Below are 24,853 nucleotides of genomic sequence, written 5' to 3' on the forward strand. Positions count from 1 at the left end.
AGTAAAATGCTTATAAAATTCATTACATAATGAGATATAGTATAAATCAAATTAAGCACTTCATTAACTCTTGATTATCTTAGCTCCAGTGCTGAGATTTACTTTTTTTTAAAAAAGATTGTACGGCACGTTTAATTTTCTGCCGGAAATAAGCTGCAAAATACTTGAGAGGTCATTGATAGTAACCCTCTGTTTCTCACTATTTTAACAGAGCTCTTTATATAAGAAGAAAACTCCATTCAGCAGACGCATGAATTCGATAGAAATAAACTAAATGCTCATAACAGATGAGTACATCTCACGCTCCATTCATGAAACTAGATTCTTATGATGTTGAGATGGAAAAAGCTCAATTATTTCAGAACACTCCTCCCGAAAAGCTGGAATGAGAATACAAAAAAGGGGAGAGATAATGGGAACTGCAGATGCTGGAGAATTCCAAGATAATAAAATGTGAGGCTGGATGAACACAGCAGGCCAAGCAGCATCTCAGGAGCACAAAAGCTGACGTTTCGGGCATAGACCCTTCATCAGAGAGCCTTCATCAGACATCTGATGAAGGGTCTAGGCCCGAAACGTCAGCTTTTGTGCTCCTGAGATGCTGCTTGGCCTGCTGTGTTCATCCAGCCTCACATTTTATTATCTTATAAAAAAGGGGAGCTTGACTTAACAGTGGAAGAGTGATCCAAACTAATAAATTACTTAAAAGTGAACAAAGTCAAGAAAAAAGATACACATCAACTGCCCCCAAATAAAACAGTTGTAATTCTCAGCTGTACCTTTCAGGGGCCAAATACATAAATCGACGCAAAATCGGTGTTTAATTACAATTCAGCTTTAGAAAATAATTAATACAGATGTAGATTCACAGATCTGTAGAACTTAATCACTATTTAACTTTTGCTACAGCAATCAAATTCACAGAATCATAAGAACATGCAGTAGAGATCATTCAGCCAACCAGATCTATGCCATCTCTTATCAAATGCACACCTGTTTTTGTTTGTGACCCTGCACATGCCTCATCCTCAAATATTTGCCCAGCCCCTTTTAAAATTATTTACAAAATCAACACCCACTAAATTTATCAAGTGAGACATTCCAAATCCTAACAAAAAGACAACTTCACCTTCCCCCATAGATAGTAAGAACAGCAGGTGCTGGAGGCAATGACGCAGTGGTATTATCACTGGACTGTTAATCCAGAGATCCAGATAACATTCTGGGGACCTGGCTTTGAATCCCACCATGGCAGATGGTGGAATTTGAATTTAAAAGTAAAATCTGGAATTAAGAGTCTAATGATGACCATGAAGCCATTGTTGAATGTGGGAAAAAAAAATCCATCTGGTTCACTAACATCCTTTAGGGAAGGAAACTGCCACCCTCATCTGGTCTGATATACAAGTGACTCCAGTCCCACAGCAATATGGTTGACTCTGAACTGCCCTCTGGGCAATTAGAGATGGACAATAAATGTTGCCTAGCCAGCAATGCCCTCATCCTGTGAGCACAATTCAGAGCTGGAGAAGCTCAGCAGGCCAGGCACCAGAACAGCAAAGCTGATTTTTTGGGAAATTCTGAAGAAGAGTCCCAACCTGAAACATCAACTTCCCTGCTCCTCTGATGCTGCCTGGCTGACTGTGTTCCTCCAGCTCCATACTGGGTTATTTCATCTTCCCTCAAACTTTAACCTCTAGTTATCTACTTAAAAAAGGGAGATGTTCTTTGTCAACTATCAGAATTCAACATCTTGAAAATCTCCAAGATCATGGAGATCATGGACCTTCTTTGTTCCAAGAAGAGCAGTCCTAATTTTTTCAATCTCTCGTCATAACTGAATTCCCTCAACCTGGCAAAGCTTTTGTGTCCTTTCTAATGTTGTCATTATTTCACGTAAGTATTGTGCTTAGTATCAGCCACAATACCAGAGCTAAAGGATTTTACAGCAATTTATAAAGTTTCAGCAAAATCTTTTCTTATGGTATTTTTATTCATAATCCCAAGCAATTCGTAAGTTTTAAGGTCTTCTTAAAAAGTATCAACTCATCTTTAAGAATTTTTGTACTTGATAACAAAGTCCGGCATCATGACTACTTATCGAAATGATATAATTTAGAGTGTACACCACCTTTCAATAACAGCTTTCCCAAAATGCATTGCCCAATATTTATTCAATGATTGGTACCTAGCAAGCTTCTTTCCATTTTAGGCTTCTCTTAGTCATCTTGGACTCTATAATAATCATCTATTTTGCCAAGATATGTACCATCTGCAAATATTTATACTACTATTTTTCCAATGCTTCTGTCTAGATTGTTCAGAAAACCAGAAATAAAAGCCTAAAAAACCTGACTTTTCACTTACCACCCCAAAGCACCTCAGTCTAAGGAACATCCAAACAATACCAAAGGTGGCACGGTGGCTCAGTGGTTAGCTCTACTGCCTCACAGCGCCAGGGACTTGGGTTCGATTCCAGCCTCGGGCGACTGCTTTGAGTTTGCACAGTCTCCCTGTGTTTGCATGGGTTTCTGCCTGGTACTCTGGCTTCCTCCCACAGTCCAAAGATGTGCAGGTTAGGTGGATTGGCTATGCTAAATTGCCCATATAGTGTTCAGGGATGTGCAGCTGAGGTGGGTTACAGGGGAATGCGTCAGGGTGGGATGTTACAAGGGTCGGTGTGGATTTGTTGGGCCAAAGGGCCTGTTTCCACACTGTAGGGATTCTAAGAATACCATATTTTCAATTCTGTTCAATTCCAACCACGGTTGCCCCTTTACCCTCGATTCCATAAGCTGGTGGCATTTTGACAGATGCATTCCGGAACTGCAGATATACATTATCTACTGAATTACTTGTCAATACTGTTGTTACAAAGAAATTCTATTAAATCACAGCTATGATTTGCCTTTAGCAGAACCACACCAAATCTAGATTGCCCATGCCTTTCCAAATGGGGCTTTGGTCCTGACGATAGTATCCAAAAAGAAAAAATATATAAAATTGCTGCAGAGATTGAGTAGGCTTGGCATATCTATAAAGAGAAAGCAGAGTTAAAATGTTGAGACTTCTTTGGAACTTATTTTCCAATAATGATGTCCCCACTACTACTGTTATTCCAAACATCCTGGTTTTTATATCCTCTTCCTTTAATTGTGATAGACGACTAGCAACCCTCCAAGATACTCCTGCACACAGCAAAGACTGAAAAAAGTTTAACAAGAGCCTCTTATTTTTATCTTTGTTTTCCTCATCAATATATAATGCATTCCAACTTTCTGTAATGCTAAATTTTTTAGAAGATTTTTGCTATTTTGTCAATTACACAAAATTTATTTCATTCTTCTCAAAAGAAACAAATGACAAGTACATGCGCAATATATTAGCCATGCCCTCCATTTTCCTTTGCGGTTTAAAAAGCTCAACTTTTTTTCCACCCCTCAGTCTACTCCTAAACACTTTATAACATGTTATAAACATTCAAGAGTTTTTTCCAATAGTGCCTGCAAATCTTCAATCCCATTTTGTCTTTCCCATTAACTTCTCTTGTTCTGTCCATACTCTTCTTGGACATAAAATAATTTCCCACCTGCCATTTGAAATCAAGCGTCCTTCACTGTTTTATCTTTTACTTCCTGTGTTATCCAGGGTGCATCAGCTTTGGATGCTCTACTGTTTCACTTCAACTGGAACAGACCCGTTGTTTACTCCGGAGTTACAGCTAGACTAAATTCCTATTACTCATGGATATTGTCTGTAGTAATGCACTTTAAACTCTTGTTGGAGGAATAGGTTTCTCAGATCGATTCCAACTCTTCATTTTACAACTTGCTCAACTCGTGCTCGAGACAGTTACTTCACTCTCATTCTCCCCCCACCCCCACCACCCCCACCCCCCACCCAAGCACATACTCAGGTGTTTGGGGGAGCTGTAGTGCACTAGCCTTACTCTTTGCAATTCCTTGGAGTTCAAGAGAGTGATCAGCAGCTTCTTTTAATCCTGAAGTACAAACCAATTGGATAATAAGACTTTTTTGCCCACCCACATCATCACTAATGCTTCCTATTCAACAGCTGAGTGACTTTTATCTGCATGTGTCAAGGAACTAGAGGCGCAACAAACCGACTTCTTTGTCCAATCTTCCTGAATTTGCAGAATCACAGTTCCAAGTACTGCAGGTGGTATGTCTGTCATCACTACTGTTGACTATTTGACATTGCAGTGTGCGAGCGCTTTAGAAGAGATAAGCGCTTCTATGAAACTCTCAGACGCACTCTTCTCTTAACATCCGAAAATAATTGCTGACGCTCTATCGCTAGGTCTCGTAAAAGGCTTCTTGAATGCAGATATATTTGGGATCACCTGGCTTATACCCAAGTCCATAACACTTGGGCTGCGGAAATGCTTGAACTGTCTTGGTATTCTGGGTTAACCTTCATCAACTTTGCTAGATAAATACAGGCCAAGAGTCCAGTGGTGGTTCTCCTTCACTTCTGGTTCACAGTGAGGCCTACCTGCTCTCACATTCTTAAAACATCACAAATTCAATGGTCATGCTCTTTTTGGATAAGATGCTCATTGACAGTGTCAATGTGACAAATTAATGCCCCTGTGTCTTCAAGGGCATTGGATGCTGCATGTTGAAAGATTTCTAGCTCAAGGGATATGTCTAATGTAAGTCAATTAAAACAATACTGACTGAAAGGCATGAATGTATGTTGTGAGCAACTTGCATTCTTAGTCAAAGGGTATCTGTCGGACAGCAGGATTGGCACAAGACTAACTCAGTAGACATTGGATGCATTGCCCTTTGAATCACTTTGGTTTAGGGACTATCACTACCACTTAATACCATTTTGTAAGCTCGATAATGGGCGAGATTACACCTTGATGCAGCATCCTATTAAAGTATGCCCAAAAGATGTAAATAAGCAGATGAGTTTAGTATATGGGGAGCAGAGTAATATATTCTTGCTTTAGCTTTGACACCCTAAGCCAGTTTTGGAAATTCATTACAAAATGCTGCTCCACTATTACCTTGTGTTACTACAAACTTCCTATGTAAAATGCATGAGCAGAGCTATTTGCTGGTTCTCAAGCTGTACAGACTTGCATTACTTCTTTTGCCTTTTGTGTCCAAGAGTTGTGGTGGTCTGGTCCTTGACTTGGTGTCTCTCAACTGGTCCCTGCAATTTTAACCATGAATTTAGATTTCTTTAGGTCAGTCCAAGGGCTCCTTTAAGTAAATCCAATCCATGTCTCATGTTTAACCTCCTACACAAAATCATTGTCTTCCAGTTCTGCAGACCATAACTTGACGCCTTTTACTACTTACAAAATGTTTAACTTCAATTTCTTCCTTATTTTGGTTTTCTGTATTCTGCAATTGCTGCAAACTTGTTCCAGCTGTCTTCTTTTAATGTATGTTTGACTTTTGCAAAATGGCTTACAATATTGTCTTGTCACAAAGCATTTAGCTCCCTCTACTGACCATCCTGCTCTGAAATAATGGCACCATATTGGGCCCATGTAACATGGTTGACACACACACACACACACAAACGCTTTGGACTTCTATGGACTAGGTTTTTTTTCCCCAAAAGAGACCAAAAATACATATTTAAAAAAATAGGCAGAGGCATCACTTGATGCGTTCAGGTTAACCAAGCTTCATGAAGCCAATGTTGAATACACAAGACATTTATACTTCTTCTATAAACTTTATTTGCTGAGGCCCACACAACTATTCCCTTTGCTTCCACAAAGAAGCCCTTTCAAGCCCAGTTTTTGTAGAAACCCTACAGTATGGAGACAGGCTATTTGGCCTAACAAGTCCACATAACCCCTCTGAACAACATCCCACGAGATCCATCCCCATACTCTGACCCTGTAACCTTGCATTTTCCATGTCTAATCCACCTAACCCCCAGTGTCAAGTCTGGACACTGGGGAAGTTTAGCATGGCCAATCTATCTCACCTGCACATCTTTGGGCTGTGGGAGGAAACTCATGCAGTCAGTGTGCAAACTCCACACAGTCATCCGGAGGTCGAATTGAACCCAGGTTCCTGCGCTGTGAGGCGGCAGTGCTAGTCACGGAGCCACCATGCCATGTCAGCTTTTCCTTTGAGAAACATCCATGCTTACGTTATGTTTTTACCCAACTACCGCACTAGGCACTATTTTGTTCTTTTTAATTCCACAAATTTTTACAAAAAAGTGTTTGTTTCCCCACTATATCGTCCATCCCCAGTGGAATATCAACTTTTTGATCAAAGCTGTGAGCTCTACCACCTTCAGCCATTTTTCCCTCTGCTCCCTAGATTTCCTCAATATCTGCAAACAGGAAGAATAAGGACCCTCAGTTCTTTCAATGAGGGTACTGCAACTGTTAAATCTAGAGACTGGAACTGTTGAGTTTAAAAGCATAATCAGTTTGGTGTCTTTAAATACATTGGGGAGAACGGTGACTCAGTGGTTAGCACTGCTGCCTCACAGCGCCAGGAGCAGGGTTGAATTCCAGCTTCAGGCGACTGTGTGTGGAATGTGCACATTCTCCCGGTGTCTGCGTGGGTTTCCTCCAGGCACTCCCGTTTCCTCCCACAGTTCAAAAGAGTGCAGAGTAAGTGGATTGGCCATGGAAAATTGCTTAGTGTTGAGGGAACATGTAAATTAGGTGGGTTATGGGGCAAGAGTCTGGATGGGATGAGGAACATGTTTCCACACTTAGAGATTCTATGATATTATTACTACAAAAAGCAGGAAGAGATATTTGGTTCTGAAACTTCCCAACAATCTCTACTTTTCCTTCAAGTGAAGGAATGCATTTCCAGAAGTGCATCATCTTATGCTCCAATCAGAGACTTCTGCCAGTTTTTAGAACCACCGAGATTGAAATCTTTGCCATTAATTTTAAAATCGGCAGACCTTTCAAGCATCTTGAGATGCATTTCCAAGAGGGCACCTTGACAAAATAAACTTTTAATCTAATTTCTACCTTACTGGATGCAGGATAAACAAATAGTTTCACAATTCCAAGTCTTTTTGCTACAGATTCGTTTTAACCAATCACTATCTTAGCTCAATCTTTTCATATTTAAGAATTTTAGTGAGAACTAAAACTCAGTATCCATTCAGGCATGAAAATTATGTGCAATAAATATTTACTGTGGGCCAGATTTCACTGTAAAATGACAGCAACATGTTCACTATTATTGAAGTATAGATCAAACATCAGCTTCCGCCAAATCAGAAATGTGTAGTTCAGGAAGTTGCTGTCAGAGTTGCCTTGATCCTTACGAAGCTGCAGTTTACTGATATCGTGAACCAGAGACTCAGCACTGAAATGGGTTGACCTACATGGTACTTACTACAACACACATGATTATATTCCCACTACTTCAGGTGGAAAACAAGCTAAGTCAATGTTTTGAGTTTAAGCAAATTTTTAATGCAGCGCGTCTTAATTACTTCCAAAACTCCTTCTGGAATATTAACTTTGAGATGCACAACTTTTTAATTTGCTTTATCTAACCTCTCTTTTTGAATGCAATCTTTCCTTCTTTATTTTACATTCGGTACCTGATTTGACATTGAATTATATGCTGATACCATTTCCGAATGGTGACTGAAAATTGGTCTGAAAGCAAAACAAAAATCAGATTAGCAGCAAACATAGTTGCTTATGTAGCTGAAGTCCAAAATCATACTATACCAGGTTAGATTCCAACTGGTTTATTTCAAAATCACAAGCTTTCGGAGCATAACCCTTTCATCAAGAGCAGTGAGAGAGGAGGACACAAACACAGTTTATAGGCAGAGAGATCAGAGGATCATACAACTTGTGTGGGGATTGAACAAACTGCTTCCTGTTGAACCTTTAATCATTCATATATTGCTGCATTCTGGAAATTGCAGAAGCAGAATTTGGAAAACTGTTCTTTCGATTGATTAAGATGCAAATTCTACAACCTGCTTCACATCACTGCCTCCCCAACTTTCCAAACTTCAAACAGGCAGAGTGAGAAGAATAAAACAGGTGACATCTCAGGTCAGACACTGAATTATAGGTGTGAGGCCTTGTCCAGAGTCTGTCTCAGTTTGGAACAATACCAGCCTGATTCCAGTTCAAAAAGCAGGAATTTATAAATTGCCACATCGACTGACTGACTACAAACTGTATGTTTCTTGAACAATATAGGAAGTATCTGTAAATAAACAAACATCTCGGATGAAATAATTCACCCCATAGGTTTACATGTGCAAATGTGAGCGAGAACGAGCACATGTGTAAGGGTACAAGTGTAGTAAGTGATCCAGAACTGTACAAACGAATTAAGGTAGAGAGATCATAATTTAATCAAACATGATTCCATCAAAACAGGACCGTAAGGTAGATTTTTTACAGATAGAGAACAGTGTGGCGAGGTCACCTGCAGCATGACATGAACCCAAGATCACAATTGAGGCTGTCTTCATGGGTACAGAACTTGGCTATCAGTCTCTGGTCGGCAATTCTGCATTGTTATGTATCTTGAAGTCCGTGATCATGGGTTCATAATCAAGCTACACGGGACCCCACCACACTGTTCTGCATCTGTAAAATCTTCCTCAAGGCTGTTAACACAGGACATCACCTTAAATTGTTAGTTAGTTTGTAGACACACACACACGGAGAATTTTCTCCAAGAGGTTTGTTTGTTTGTTTGCAGGTAGTTTCTTGAACAAAATAGGATGTATCTGCAAATAAACAAACCTCCTCGGATGAGAAAATCTCCCCACCATTGGTAGGTGGGTAGCTGTGTTTGTGTATCCAAAACTCTACAAACTAATTAACAATTTGTTAAGGTGATATTGTCAAAATAGGACAGTGAGGAAGATTTTACAGATGCAGAACAGTTTGTTGGGGTCCCCTTAGCAATGACATGAACCCATGATCACGGTTGAAGCCATCTTCATTGAGTATGGAACTTGGCTAATCAGTCTCTGCTTGGTTCTACATTGTTTTGCCTCAACTTGGATACTACCATCACACATGGAGACACCACTCACCACGTATGTAGCAGGTACTCATGTGACTTGGCCAGTGTTGTCTATCTCAAACATGCCAGGGAAGTGTGCCCCAAGGCATGGTATATTGGCAAAAACCATGCTGACACTATGACAAAGGATGAATGGACACCACGCAACAATCGCCAGACTGAAATCCTTCAGCAGTCAAGGGCATTCAGCCTACAGTCCTGAGAAGGACTTCAAGATATATAACAACGCAGCATCGCTGACCAGAGACTGAGAGCCAAGTTTCGTACCCATGAAGACAGCCTCAATTGTGATCTTGGGTTCATGTCATGCTGCAGGTGACATCACCACACTGTTCTGTATCTGTAAAATCTACCTTACTGTCCTGTTTTGAAACAATCATGTTTGATTAAATTATGATCTCTCTACCTTAATGTGTTTGCACGGTTTTGGATTATTTACTACACTCATGCTGTCACACATGCAAGCGAGAGCGAGCGCATTCACACATGTAAACCTATGGGGTGAATTATTTCATCCAAAATGTTTATTTACAGATGCTTTCTATTTTGTTCAAGAAACATACAATTTGTAGTCAGTCGATGGGGCATTTTATAAATTCCTGCTTTTGGAACAATACCAGCCTGATTCCATTTCAAGACTCAGACTCTGGACAAGGCCTCACACCCTTAATTCAGTGTCTGACCTGGAGATGTCACCTATTTTATATTCTTATCGCTCTATCCGTTTGAAGTTTGGAAAGTCGGGGAGACACTTATGAAATCAGTAATTATTTTGGGGCAGTGACTTGAAACAGATTGTGGAATTTACATGTTTAATCAATCAAAAATAACAGTTCTCCAAAATTTTGCTGCTGCAATTTCTACAATGCAGGAACGTATGAAATGATTAAAGATTCAATAGGAGGCAGTCAGCCAGCCATTTTAGGTTTGTTCACTCCATTCACACCAGTTGTATGATCCTTTGCTCTCTCTGCCTATAAACTGTTTGTGTACTCTTCTCTCACTGTACCTGATGAAGGGGCTGTGCTCCCAAAGCTTGTGATTTCAAATAAACCCGTTGGACTATCACCTGGTGTCATGTGATTTTTGACTTTATCCACTCCAGTCCAACACCGGCACCTCCACATACCATGGATTGTGTAGCTTCCAGGTGTTAGCTTCCCTGTGGAGGGTACCATGCTAAAACTATTCTCAAATTACAATAAGTTTCACCTCAAGATCCCAAGAAACAGTGAAATCACAAGTCCAACAAGTGGCTCGAGTAATTTGTTTGTTGCCACGAGAAAAATTCAGCCCCACATTTAAAAATTACTAGTGGCACATAAAAGGGTATGTTGACTTCAATTTCTCTCTTCAGTCTCATCTCCCATCAACTATTTGGTGTTTAAACTCTGTTACGCTGCAACTGTTTCTCATTTCTTCACAAGTAATTTGGAAACAAAAATAGGATAAATTTAGTGTTTCTTGTCAGACCTGCCTCTATGATGGATTCATTAATGAAAACGTGGATTAGAAAAGGATGTATACACACAAAAATGCCTTTCACATTTGCCTATAACAATATAGCAATTAAACAGCACACATATGGCTCAGAGGTAACCAGAACTTCAGGCACTGGAGTCAGAGATAACACAGGATGGAGCTGGAGGAACACAGCAGGCCAGGCAGCATCGGAAGAGCAGGAAAGTTGATGTTTTGGGTCAGGAACCTTCTTCAGAAATGAGGCTCAGTCACTTTTAAATCATTGTTTCCTAATTCAGATAGTTCAGTTATGAAACTGACATTCAACACTAATGATTCAGTAGTGAAACATCTACTTTCTTTCGGCTCCCTTTAACGTGTATTACCTGATTTTAAATTAATGGGAATAAACTGCATTTCATGGACTAAAAGACTGGAAACATTTAAAAAACAGAATTTTTTTTCCAAAAAAACAGCTAACTCCAGTCAAGGTATAAAAGGAGGCCAATATTTGGAAACACAGTAAAACAAAATATGCAGCTTTGATTTTTGCATCTTATTTCAGTTCAACAACATAACTACAGGAGTATAAATTCTAAAATGTTCAGTAAGAGGTTGCAGAAAATAAAATGATTTAAAGTCAAGGAAGTAGTGTTTCTGTAGATGAGCATATAGCATTGATAGTTGATCACAGACTGACAGCAGGAGCACAGTGACTGATTTCCTTCCAAAACTGCAAAATATTGTAGCTTACCTGTCAATATGAAGAACTCTCTGGCCTATTCGAGAACAAGCAGCTGCAATAATGGACTCTTGCAGACCTGCAACAGAAGTAAATTTTAAAAAGGTATTCCATCGCTCAAATATAGAGCACAGAAGCTGAATAAATTCCTGTGAATGCTCTAACATTAAAGTAATCTGTCAAATTTAAGTTGTACTAAAAACTTACAACCTACTTTTTTCTGCAGAGGGGTTGGAAGGACTGAGCTCATTTCAGTTGACAATCATTCAAATAGCAAAGCACAAGATGGGAAAGCAGCAGAGCACTACTGGAGTCTTGAAGAATCCCCCAAAGCAGCAAATGTAAAAACTACTTTTCAAAAGAAAAAAAAAAAGTGATGAAAAACAAAATCCTACTTTGTCTTACAATTAGAGACGATGTTGGAATATATTATTAAGGAAGTGGCAACCCAGCATTTAGAAAACCATATGATTAGGTGAATTCTCCAATGACATTAAGTGGGGTAACCTAAAACATGCATCTGCCTCTCACTTCACAACTGTCTTATCCACTTACATTTTCAGCATTACAAGCTTCCCTGCATGACAAACTGGACCTTGACATTTTCCTTTTCCAAAAGGAAGATACAATGTAGGAAGGTTTGGCCTTCTAGTATTTCCATCGCACAGCATTGAAGATACTGGCCCATTCTGCATTTATGACTCATGACATTTCTTTCCACTGAAAGCAAAAGGACACTTAAACATATTCAATAAACATCTTCAATACAGACATCTTCACTAGCCTGCATCGCATCAAGTCTATTTGCATTGAAAAAGTTGAGTGATTAATCTGAATTGTTAAATGAAAGGGTGAATAAAATTGCTCAAGATAAAAGATATGAGATAAATACAAACGTAATGAAGAAATACAAGACAAATAAAATTTAGAGGTCAACACAAGGTCAAATATTGCAAGCTGCAGGTTGAAAGTTGAACTTATCTTGCTCAAGATCCATTTTTACTCATTACAATCAAAATTCAAGGGGATGACAATAACAGCTGGAGTTATCCAACTTTTTGTTTATTGTAGTTCGTTTCCTTTACTGTGTTTACTTCAAATGGGCTAGGACATTGGTTAAAGAGTTCAACTGGAGGTCCTTTGAATTCTCTGTAGACAACATCAAACAAATGAGACTCATGATTTTACACAACATAAAGTGCTTTGAGAGCTACTATGCTCATTAATACTGAACAGTCTAAGGCTGTGCTGCTGATAGGATTCAAACTGATTCTCGGCTGTCAAAATTTTGTACTGTCCAGGTCTGACCTATTGGGACGTTCTAAGACACCCACCTTCAGCTACGCCTAGTTGTTCAGCAATGCAAATGGGATCAACATTGTAAAAACTGATCAAATGCTTTTTTGGATGACAACCTTTGCAGTTTAATGCCTCTTTCTCACCCTCAGCATGATTTACTGTATTCTATCATTTTACATATCTGGTCAAGAAACATATTTGACTTAGCATGCCCCTTTTCTAAAAAGTCAGAAGTTAGATGCATGATTTAGTCTGTGTTTGCTGCTAGATATTCTTAGAAATAAACAAATAGGGTAGTAATGAAATAGGCTGGGAAGCAAATCCTCTGACAAAATATTTTAAAAAGGTTAGTGCCCGTCAAGTATTCAGTTAACCCTAAAGACAGTTCTCCTGTCTTAAAATTAATGTTGCTAAATTACAGTTTTGTCTTATTGAAACAAATAGTGCCAATTCAAAGTCCAGTCTTGTAATTGTACCGAGACCCAAGCATAATTAAAATGAAACTGTATTTAATGAAATTATTCAACATATGAGACAGCCATTGCCATAACTACAATCAAGAGTAAAATGTATTGTTACTTTTAAACTATGCTAATTTGCTCATACAGATTTGGTCAAATGACTCAATTTGCATTCCATTCACCAGTTCAAAGCGAGTACACTCTCAACCCAGCTTCATATCTGCTGACAGTCTTGCATAATTAGAAAGGTAACAGGCACTATGGGGGGGAAAAAAAAAGTTTCAGAATCACATGGAATGCAAATCTCGTCTTACCTTAGTGGTTTGACAATCATTGGTGAAACCTACAAGTGTACAATTTTACTGGACATTTTGATCAATTATTAATAAAAACTCAACTAGCTTTCTGAAATTGGATGTTTACAAGTAATTCTGTTGTTTACATCGAGTATGTGCATTGACATGCATTAACAAAAATTAGAAGGCATGCTAATTTGAAAGAGACATTCTCCTCACGAGAAATATTCACATTTATACTTGTGTTTATACAGCTCAAAAACCACCTGGATTACAGAAAGGAATAGTAAGATTTGAGTGAAGCTGATGGCCCACTGCTGAGATTAAACACAAAATAACCAGCTGATATGAAGACAGAAGAAAATCAGTGATTGTGTGAAAATACAGTTAAGATGGGTGCTCAACTAAAGTTTGCTCTAAAAAAAGTATAACCTGGCAGAGATTACCCTCCTCCTCCTACTGCCCCCTTGGATCATGACCCCACCCCTGAGCACCAAACCATCATCTCCCAAACCATTCACAACCTCATCACCTAAAGTGACCTCTCACCCACAGCTTCCAACCTCATTGTTCCCCAACCCTGCTCTGCCCGCTTCTATCTCCTTCCCAAAAATCCACAAACATGCCTGCCCTGGTCGTCCCATTGTCTCCGCCTGCTCCTGCCCTACCAAATGCATCTCTACCTATCTGGACACCATTTTCTCCCCCTTGATCAAGGAACTCCCCACCTACATCCGTGACACCATCCACGCCCTCCAGAGCTTCCAATTCTCCGGTCCGCAACACCTCATTTTCACCATGGAAGTCCAGTCCCTATACACCTGCATTCCTCATGCAGATGGCCTTAAGGCCCTCCGCTTCTTCCTGCCCCGCAGGCCCAACCGGTCCCCCTCTAACGTGCAGGCCCGACCAGTCCCCCTCTGCTAATGTGCATTCATACTGTCTTTGCCTCAGATTTTTTGCCATGCTTTGCAACCTTCAAGTTTACCACTATTTCTTGTATTCTTATAAGATACTTCCTTTGATCTACTGCAATCTTCAGCTAGATTGTGTTGACACTGGTTGATTCACCTATCCCTTTGGCATCTATGTCTTAAGGGAATGCGTAAATTTTGTAGACATTGTAGTCATTTCTTCAGATACTAGCCGTTGCCTTTTCACTGTCAATTTTTTTTTTTAAAAAGCTGTGTTTTGCCCAATTCACTCCAGCCAGTTATGTTTTACTCAATTCTGTGTTGCCTCTCACATTCCCACCTTCCTTCCAATCTAGTTTAAACCCTCCCCAACAGTACAAGCAATCTTCCTGCTAAGATTTCAGCCCTGGTCCTGTCAAGATGCTATCTGTTTACAGAAACTTGGCTTCAGGCCACTTTCTTTCCAACTCAAGTTTTTAGTATTGGCATGGATCACAACATTTGGTAGTTCACCTTTCCCCAGAAGAAAATTCTTGCAGCTTGTTTGTGACATCCTTGACTCTGGCATCAGGGAAGCAACATAGCATCCTGAAATCACATTTATGCCACAGAAATGACTTTCTGTTCGCCTAAAGAATTCCACATCAGGACTGCTCTTCCACTCAACTCGAGCCGAGTTACTAATGGCACCACTTACATGGCTCTGACAGCACTCCTTTGAAGAGCTACTACCCTAATCAGTATCCAAAGTATAAAATCAGTTTGCAAGCAAGATCATTTCACAGGACTCCTGTACTATGTTCCTGGCAATCACTCATTCTCTTTCTGCATATAAACCCCTAAGCTGCACTGTGACCACCTTCATGAACACGATATCAATGTAGCCCTGTTTCACAGGTGCAGAATACTAACTCTATTCACTGGTCCAGCTAACACCTGGAGCTGAAGCTTACAAAAGGTGGTGATACGTCCTGCTAAAGGTGTTCATCTGGGCACAGTCTATAAACTTCTCACACATGTATTACCAGTAAATTCCACTCAGCTGAATTGATTTGCCTTAGTTTAACTGTAATGACCATTATTTACAATTAGAACAATTGATAATTGCTCAAAACAGTCATTTCTGCTGCGAAGTAAGAGGAAGATCCTTCTCTTTCAAACACAGACTTGTGTTTTAAAATGGTTTAGTTTTGCACTTTAAACGTAACAAAGTATGTGTCTGACAGCGTATATACATTTACTTCTTACTTTGAAATCAGAACTGCGAATTGGCATCCCCAAAGAGAAAAAGCTAAGACACTGCTTTTATACTAGTCATGATAAACTTAAAAACTCTATATTTGTGAAAACATTTGTTCTTGGTATGGGTTTTGTAATTAATCAGGATGAATAAACTTACAGTCTTAGAATTAAATTTAAGTGTATCCCAAAATTCTGTCTTACTGCTCTATAAAACCAGCCTAATATACAAAGTCTGCAACTGGATGTAGATAATGCAAGTGAGTAAATATTTGGCAGATTGTGTTAAACATGGGGAAATGTGAAGTTGACCACGAAAGTGGAAAGAATGAGCGAGTAGATGCAAGTAGAGAGACTGTAGTTCAGATGGATCAGATTGCCTTCCCACTGTACTGTGCAAGGACAAGTGAACATTGCATGGGTGGGGGTTGCAGACAAAGTACGGAATTTTTGTTTAAACTGTATGGGGCAACTGTAGTCTCAAAAGGAGGAATATTGCTTGTGTTGGAGGCTATACCACAAAAGCTCACTAAGAGATTGTCTTGTGGAAAGTTTGAGCAGATTAGGTCTAAACTCAAAAGTTTAGAAGCATGAGCATTGATTTTATTGAAGTTTACAATTCAGAGGAAGGTTAAAAAGGTTGATGCTAAGAGGGCATTTCCCTCAAGGAAGAAGAATTTCTCTCTGCACATCATTAATCTTTACAATTCTCTATCACAAACTACAGTGGACTATTGGGCAACTGAATGCATCCTAACCAGAGGTGAACCAATTTTTGATCTGCAAAGGAATCAAAGGTTACAGGACACAAGGAGAAAGCAACTTGAGGGCACAATCTGATCAGTCATGATATTATTGATTAGCAAAGCAGGCTTGAGCGGCTGAATAGTTTACAGGTGCTCTTACCTGTCGTGTTCTGTACTTTCTGTCCCATACTGGCTGTCACCTATTGCTCCCAATTCCAGGCCTCTTACTTGTTTGTTTAAATCCCTATCCGGCTTGAAAATGTCTCATCTCTATTCTAGCTTCCTCAAGCTATATACAATTTCCCATTAATCTTGTACCCTTGAATGTATCAACAACCCACATTACTTCGTTATTGTGAACTGTTATTAGGGTTCCAGACCCCAAACTCTAGCTCGCTCCCTTAAAGTAACACACTTCTCTACATCCTCGATTCCCTCAAGTTTTTTCCTACCAGCCACTTCTTCAATAAAACATTCACATTTTTAAAACCTGGTGCTCTTATTAGAAATCTTAAAAAAAATCATGAAAGGAAATTAAACAATCCAAGACCCTCAATATGCATGGCTCCCCATTTCAAATAAATGCAGACAGGACTCAAGTATTGCTTCTATGTTACATTTTCTTCAATTATGATTGTGAAACTCATTATGACTTTAATCCATGGAAATACTATTGATGCAAAAAACTCATCTAAAATTATACACACAATTCTACAAAATGAATTGCAAGTTAGAGTTGAAACCCATTCAGAACAGAAAATTATACCTGGAGAAATCATGGAAAATTAGGCTATTTTTGAAGCCAGTAGTGCCAAAACTCTACCACTAAAACCATTATTACAAAAGGAAATTTCAGAAATAGTATAAAATAGTTTGAAAAGATTTGTTTATATTCTCAATTCTAATTAAATACCTTCTTCAAAGTAAAAGCATTACTACATGTTTTCCTGCAGATGTTCAGAGTATTTACAATACACCTCATTTCCAAATCACCAGGAGACAAAATTAGAATGCAAAAGTGCATTAAAAAATTGTCTAATTTAAGACTGATTATATGAAGTAAAACTCCTACTTCAGCCTTTAAAATTTCCAAATAAAACAGGATTAATCAAATATAACTTTTGCTTTAAATTGATAGGTATTCAGGAATATACACAATGTAGAATCTTTTCAGTTCCTTGATCTTGTTCTATCATTCCTGTCAAGAATGACTGATAGGTACCCCAACTTAATTTAGCTGTCTTTGCCTCCTATTTTTCAGTACTATTACCTTACAATCTGTTGGAAACTTCAATACATTTCAGCGATAGTAGCCTTGTTATATGTACGCGTGCATGTTGTGCACACGTGTGATGAGAAAGACTTGAAGATTTCCATGACCCTTTGTTGAGTTAAAACAACCAAATTGAAAGAAATATTTACCTGTATCTATGTTACTAAATTTCTTCTTCATTTTAAATTAATTTGTTCAATTACTTTTCAACCGTCTAAATTTAGAATACAGCCTAAGTTGTGGCAAAATGGTAGCACTCTACTCTGGGCCAGACAGTCCAGTGTCAAGTTCCACCTGCTGCAGAGGGGCTTCATAACATGTCTGAACAGGGTGATCAAAAACATCTACAACTTGGGCTTAACATTTCAGGTCCATGACCTTTCCTCAGAATTTCCGGTAACCGGACGCGAAATGTTAACTCCGATTTTTCTTCATAGATGCTGCCAGGCCTGCTGAGCTTACCCAGCAACTTCTGTTTTTGTTCCTGATTTACAGATCTGCAGTTCTTTCAGTTTTTACAACTCAGGCTAATGCAACTTCTCATAAGTTACACTTGCATGCCATGGGATCATTCTGATAGTCACTATCAACAAATTGAAAAATACCAAGGTGAGATGCATATGGCAGCCACATATTATATTTATTCCTGGGCTAGTGAGCATGGGCAGAAAGTATATTTTGAGTATTTGAGCCAGGTTAACCAACAACATTCAACTGAAGACTACCCTCAAATGGCATTATTTCCTTTGAGTTACTTTTACATTTAAAATTAGAAGGTGAATTATAAAAATGACTTTTAAAAGCTATTTCAATTCAATATTTATATTCAAACTACTGCAAAGTCGTTAATTCTCTTCAAACTTTGGAAATTCAATTCTTAGGCAACCACTTGCAGTTTGTAAGCACCACTGCCTACAGTATAGTGGAAAATCTTGAATTTAGTTAGATTTTCACATTGCATAACGTTGACCAAAAATTAAAAATCATTGGAGGCTAGGTAAAATTCCAAAATGTTTATACAAGACTGTCATTAATGCTGACCAGAAAAGTCACCATGCATAAGGTACGTTAATGGGAAGAAAACAAGAACTACAATCAAGTTTGAAGTTGTAGCTATATTGAGTCGCATGGAGACACAACATTGGGAGAGTCACTCACTTTCATAACTATCAAAGATCAGTTTTGTAACATGGTTTGGAGTTAAGAATAACAATTCTGTGTACTTAAATAGCCTGGTGGAAAGTTGTTATCTGCTTCTCTACTTCAGAAAGTTTTATAACTTATCTTTAAAAAAGTGACTAGGCCTACATAGCCTTGCATGGCAATAATGTTCCACTGATTCACCACCCTCTGGCTGAAGAATTGACTCCTCATCTCAGTTCTAAAACGGTCATCCCTTTGCACTGAGGCTATGCCCTCAGGTCCTAGCCTCTCCTACTTGTGGGAACATCTTCTCCACGTCCAGTCTATCCAGGTCTCTCAGTATTCTCTAAGTTTCAGTCAGATCGCACCCCCCCCCCCCCCCCCCACACACCCCCCCATCCTTCTTCGAGCACAAGGCCCCAAGTCCTCCCTCAACCACTCATCAGACAACCCCTTCATCCCCTGGATAATTTTTATTATCTTCCTCTGGACCCCCAACATCAGCACATCCTTCCTTAGATACAGGACCCAAAACTGATCACAACATTCCAAGTGCAGATTGGCTAGAGCCTGATATTACCTCTGCAGCATATTCCTGCTTTTGTATTCTAGCCCTCTCCAAATTGAATGCTAACAGCACATTTACCTTCTCTATGTGCCAAACGAATCTGCACGCTAATCTTAAAACAATTATGAGCTGGGCCTCCTAAGTCTGTGCTTCGGATTTCTGAAGCCTTTCCTCATTAGAAAACAAACAGTCTACACCACTATTCTTCTGATCAAATCGCATAACCTCACATCTTCTCATACTGTATTCAACTTGTTTTGGTGAACAGCTGTGTTTCAGCCAGCCTGCAGCATTTTGTACCTAAACCTGCTATTAATTCCCAAGATACTATAATAACAAGACAAAACCACCATGCACAAAAATTGGTCCTCTCCCTCACTCTTGGTCTTGTATGCAAGACGTACTTTGCCTTGGTCTGCAACAGAGGGGAGGAAAAGGTGCTCCACAATCAACTTTGTCTTGCTACAGCGATTGTTCGGTTGCCTACACGGCCAAAACATTTTCAAACCATGCAAAATTCACTTTCTTGAGTAAGGGGGAAAGTTACAACCTCTTAAAAATCATTTTCTGAGGCAGCAACCCACAAATCTATTCCAAAAAAGGTACAGGTGAAGAACAGAATAATTTCTGTGAGATAATAACTGCCAATGAGCAAGCTTCATGGATAAAACTGCTTCAAACCTGCCCAATAGCACTAAGTTTTAACTCATACACAAACAATGCCTTATGTGGAATTAGGCAGCTTAATTTCCTCTAGTTTCTAAATGCATCCGTAAATTAATCACTTGAGATGGTGAACTCAAAAGCTTCCAAGGTAATTATTGGACAAAGAGTCTCGGCTGGATGTTTCCTTTCTCCCCCTCGAATTGTCAGTCAATGAGACAATTCTACACTGACCGAGTTTCCACTCAAGTCAGAACTCTGATAAGCTAATTCGTGACTTCATTGGACATGCCATGAAGGAAGTCGTACTCAAGCTGCACTGTAGTCAATTATGCACTTGTGGCAGTGGCAGAGGCTCTAACAACCGTGAGCACACAATTCTTAACTCCAAGATCACATCATTTTTCAACTGTTGAGAACTAAACCATTTTCCCCCACTCAGTATGTTCACCCCACCCCTCAGTGTGGAGTTGCTCCAATTTTTACACATTAAAAATGGGGTCAACGTAAGAGAAAGTTGGAAGGACTACACTAGGCTCTTGCTAAACACATTCTCCTAAAAAGTTAAACACCAAATGAATTTTGATGTAACATGTGCTGCTGTTACAAATATCTCAGGAGGGTGGGAAGGGGGAGTGGCATTACACATTTGGGCTCCAGATTTCAGACTCCTCAGGACAACACTCTTAAATATCAGTGATAATGGGAACTGCAGATGCTGGAAAATCCAAGATAACAAAGTGTGGAGCTAGATGAACACAGCACGCCAAGCAGCATCTCAGGAGCACAAAAGCTGACATTTCGGGTCTAGACCTAGAAGGGTCTAGGCCCGAAACGTCAGCTTTTGTGCTCCTTAGATGCGGCTTGGCCTGCTGTGTTCATCCAGCTCCACACTTTGTTAAATATCATGTGTTCTTCTCACATCAGATATCTCTTTACATCCTCATCTAGCCTATACACCCTCCACTGTCTTTGGTCACCCTCACATGCATGCCTGACAGTCACCCTCCATAAATGCTGCCTTTCCCTCCTCTCCACACAAGTTGCTTCTGACACTCATTCTGCAAAGCAAAAAAAGGAAAAACTAAAGCAAACAACACTAGAGGGAGCAGAGACCATAGAGATAAGGGCAACCCTCTCTGATGAAGGGTCTAGGCCCGAAACGTCAGCTTTTGTGCTCCTGAGATGCTGCTTGGCCTGTTGTGTTCATCCAGCCTCACATTTTGTTGTCACTGACAATTACAGATCCACCTATCCCACTGGGAAGGAGACCCTCATTCCCAAGGGCTGTAGATGTCAGCAATGGCTTACATTAAAAACCTGAGCATATTGGATACTGGTGCACATGTGTCATAAATTTGATATTCTGTCTGTACACTGTTGTGTTCATCAGATCTAGCTCAGAGAAGGAATATACGGAGAAGAAGGCACTGATACCAATATTTGGATGTTGCTAATGCTGATTCTCTTGCTCCTCAGAGGTGCAATGTTGAGTTGTATGACCTGCTTCCATGCCATGGTTAAATCTGGCAGCAAGGAAGAGTAGTTGAAAGACAGGAGCAGCTGCTATGGTGTAACTATATTAATAAGCACATGCGGTTCTTAGTTTATTAACTGGTCAATTGAAAAGGATCAGTAAAGCATATTTTGGTTCACATTGCAAAATTTAACATGTTGACAAGTATACCTTCTATTAATATTGTGTAACCACCCATCTGCAACTAAACTCACTTCAAATTTATGACTTTTGGCATTCCAACATCACGATGAGCTAGGTTCTGAAAACAAAACACAAATTCAAAGTACAGAGGTAGGATCTCATCCACCTTCAGAAACCTTATGAGGTAGAAAAGTTTGAGTAAAAGTTATATCACATCAGTCTTGCACATGATTTTTGCAGCTAATAAGGGGATAAATGGCAGGAATGAGACAGTTTGAAGACCAAACAGAACGTTTCTCAAATTTGGCTGCCAAGAAATATATCACATGATGATCTCCATGATATGTAAGTCATGCTCCTCACATACAGACCCCTGCTAGTCACTGCAGTAATGCATGGAACAGCAGACAATTTGAACATGGTAATCTTCACAAATACTGCAAGGAAAATAGAACAGCAAAGCAGGGATTGCTTTGCTGCAACAGAAGCAGATACTGGAGCGACCACATCTGGAGTGGTATGCAAACTTTTACTTTCAACTTATCAAGTGGCAAAGGGAGCTGAAAAGGGCCCGTATTCCTTCTAATTTTGTCTTTCTCCTGTGAAAATCACGAGGTCTTTGCAGGGGAGTGATTTCAGGAACCCAAAGTCAATGTTTCTATCCACAATGGCACACTGATCTCCATGCACAGACCCTCAATAGCAGGCACATGCAGCCAGTTGGGAACTGGAGAAGACTAAGGTTGTTTGCACATTTTCAGTGTGGTTAGCAAAATTAGTCCATTTTTTCCACATGTTTTGGAGAAGGAGTTGACAATGAACTTGAGCTCCACGTGACCCTACACAAGATCCAGTGGTACACTGAACAGTTACAACTGACAAAGTGGTTTCGTTTTGGATTGGGGCAGTGTAGATCAAGCAGGGTCCAATCTGTTCAGTAGATTACCTCCACTTTTGAGCTAAGACCCAGTATCGAAGGGAGGAAAAAGGAGAAAGGTGGTAGTGCAATGGTTGACCTCAGTTTTCATGAGAAAGTAAATTTAGGTACCATATATTAGTCCCAAATCATTGATTATAGGGTGTAATGAATGAGGTCCTCTTCATAATACAGCCCACAAGACAACATCTGCCCCTTGAATTAAGATCAAAGCAAAATCCTGGAACCTATGGGCTACTTTGGGTAACTTGGGAGTCTCATCTTATAAGCAGACATTTTAGGTAACTTTAAACACAGAAAGCAAAATTTATCACCTCCAATGTGCTAGCACAGCCTTCAGCCAACTGGCAGAAAGACTGTTTAAGAACCAGGAGTTGAACTTCTGAAACTATAGTAATTGTTTCTAAGTAGCAATGATTCCAGTTCTCCTAAATGCTTTGGAGCTTTACTGCAGACACCCTGGGGAACAAACACTAGCAAGTGATTGTTAAGATCTTCCAAACCAGGCAGCAAAAAAAAAACAACAAACAGTGCAAAATCAGGAACTTCTCCCAAGTGAGTTTGCACTGAAGGAAAGAACTGATCACTCAAAACCAACTGTACTGAGGAGTATGCCTGCCACAAGTATCCCAAGAAAATTGTTTTATTCGATTAGTTGCATAAAAACACTCACAAGAAACAATGGAAATGCTTTAGAAATGCCTTCAAAAACATCCCAAACGATGTCAAACATAGATGGCAACTCATACAACTGCTTTGTGGCCAACCAAGAGTGTTATTCAGGAAAGCAACAGACACATTGAAAGAAAATGGAACATGCAGAGGCAAAAATCAAGCCTTTGATGGGAACCGACAAACCTCTAAAATACCCACCTGCACAACTCAAGATCCATCTGCGCCAAACTTGGCAGAGTCCACAGATAGTGCAAAGAACTTATCAGCCATCTGTGAATCCACCAAACTGGAGCACCCTCAACAATGAAAAAAAAAGTTAACTGCTCATAAAACACAGTAAGCCTGCCACCAGAGATAGTAAGAACTGCAGATGCTGGAGAATCTGAGATAACAAGGTGTAGAGCTGGATGAAGACAGCAGGCCAAGCAGATCAGAGGAGCAGGAATGCTTCTGGGCCTGGACCCTTCTTCAGAAGTAATCCTGCCGTTTCTGAAGAAGGGTCTAGGCCCAAAACGTCAGCCTTCCTGCTCCTCTGATGCTGCTCGGCCTGCTGTCTTCATCCAGCTCTACACCTTGTTATCTCAGATCTGCCACCAGACTTCTTGATTTTTTTTCCCAGCAAATTCTGCTTCCGATTCCCAGCATCCGCAGTCCTTCGGGGTTTCTTTTTGGTGGAACATCCTCAACCAGAGGGACTGTTAAAAGGTAAAGACTGCAATTCAGAAGTTCGGAGGATGGGTCGCAGGACCCGAAACGCCAGCTCTTGATTTTTCTTCACAGATACTACCAGACAAGCCGAACTCTGCCAGTAACTTTTGTTGGTGTTGCAAATTCAAAAAAAAAGTGGTCCGTTGGCTGTAAAGTGCATTGGGCCATCCTGATGTCGTGAAGAAAGGCTACATAGATGTCATGTTTTTCTTTGACACAGTTTGCCAATAGAGGGACTGGCTGGGGTTCTTTCCTGCACTTAACAAATCATGACCGGCCTGGGCTTCGATCAACACCCAGTTCCAGCACAGCTGCCGGCCGGCATCTTAAAGCCCGCAAGTTGGCATCCCCACTGCGGCCTTTTCACTGCTGCGGCAAGTACCGACCCAAAAGGGACCTACCCGTTCCTTACCTGTACCCAGGATGACTACATCCACCTCCTCCGGGAGAGCATCCGCCATCTTCCCGCAACGCACGTGACTCAGAAGCCGGAGGTGACGACTCCCTTTCTGCCCCGCAAACTGTCAATCAAAGTGAGATCCGCCCCGCTGCTGTAAATCATCCTGCAAACATCCCACTTAGCAAAGTATGCTCGTAATCAACACAAGAGCTTGATAATTACTGCCGTTCTCACAACAAAATATTACACCATAATCCTGACAAGGAAGGTGGCATGAAGCAGTGGTGCAGCAACCTGCTAGCCAGTTACAAATTCTGCAACAAGTAAATGACAGGTCAGCAGCAATATCAAACTTGAAATCGGAAAACAATAGGTAATTTGTGGTTTGAAAAGAACGTAGCTGTATTGATTATTTTAATAAGTACACCCACAATGCGAACTACCTTTGACATTTCTCTGAGTTAATGAGAGTTCGATATGGTGTTCCTTAAATCAGTTTAACACCATTCTCAATGTTGCATTCCAGTTGATCCAGAAATCTTTTGGTGTGATTTTTCTTTTAGAAAAACTAACTGAATTCAACAGCGTTGTGGTAAATGTATCACGTTGGAATTCCGTCCCCTTACT

At 40.0% G+C, this 24,853-nt stretch overlaps 1 protein-coding gene across 1 annotated transcript in view; it reads right to left on the reverse strand.

The window, feature by feature from the left end:
* chm (CHM Rab escort protein) overlaps nt 1–24,320 on the reverse strand; it is an 89,421-nt gene extending 65,101 nt beyond the window's left edge. Inside the window, 2 exon segments of the mRNA XM_048544431.2 lie at nt 11,257–11,323; nt 24,239–24,320. Coding sequence (XP_048400388.2) covers nt 11,257–11,323; nt 24,239–24,287 — 116 coding nt within the window. The 5' untranslated portion in view covers nt 24,288–24,320.
* Nucleotides 24,321–24,853: the final 533 nt, after the last annotated feature.

Source organism: Stegostoma tigrinum, chromosome 15, assembly GCF_030684315.1.
Source record: "Stegostoma tigrinum isolate sSteTig4 chromosome 15, sSteTig4.hap1, whole genome shotgun sequence".
NCBI lineage: Eukaryota > Metazoa > Chordata > Chondrichthyes > Orectolobiformes > Stegostomatidae > Stegostoma > Stegostoma tigrinum.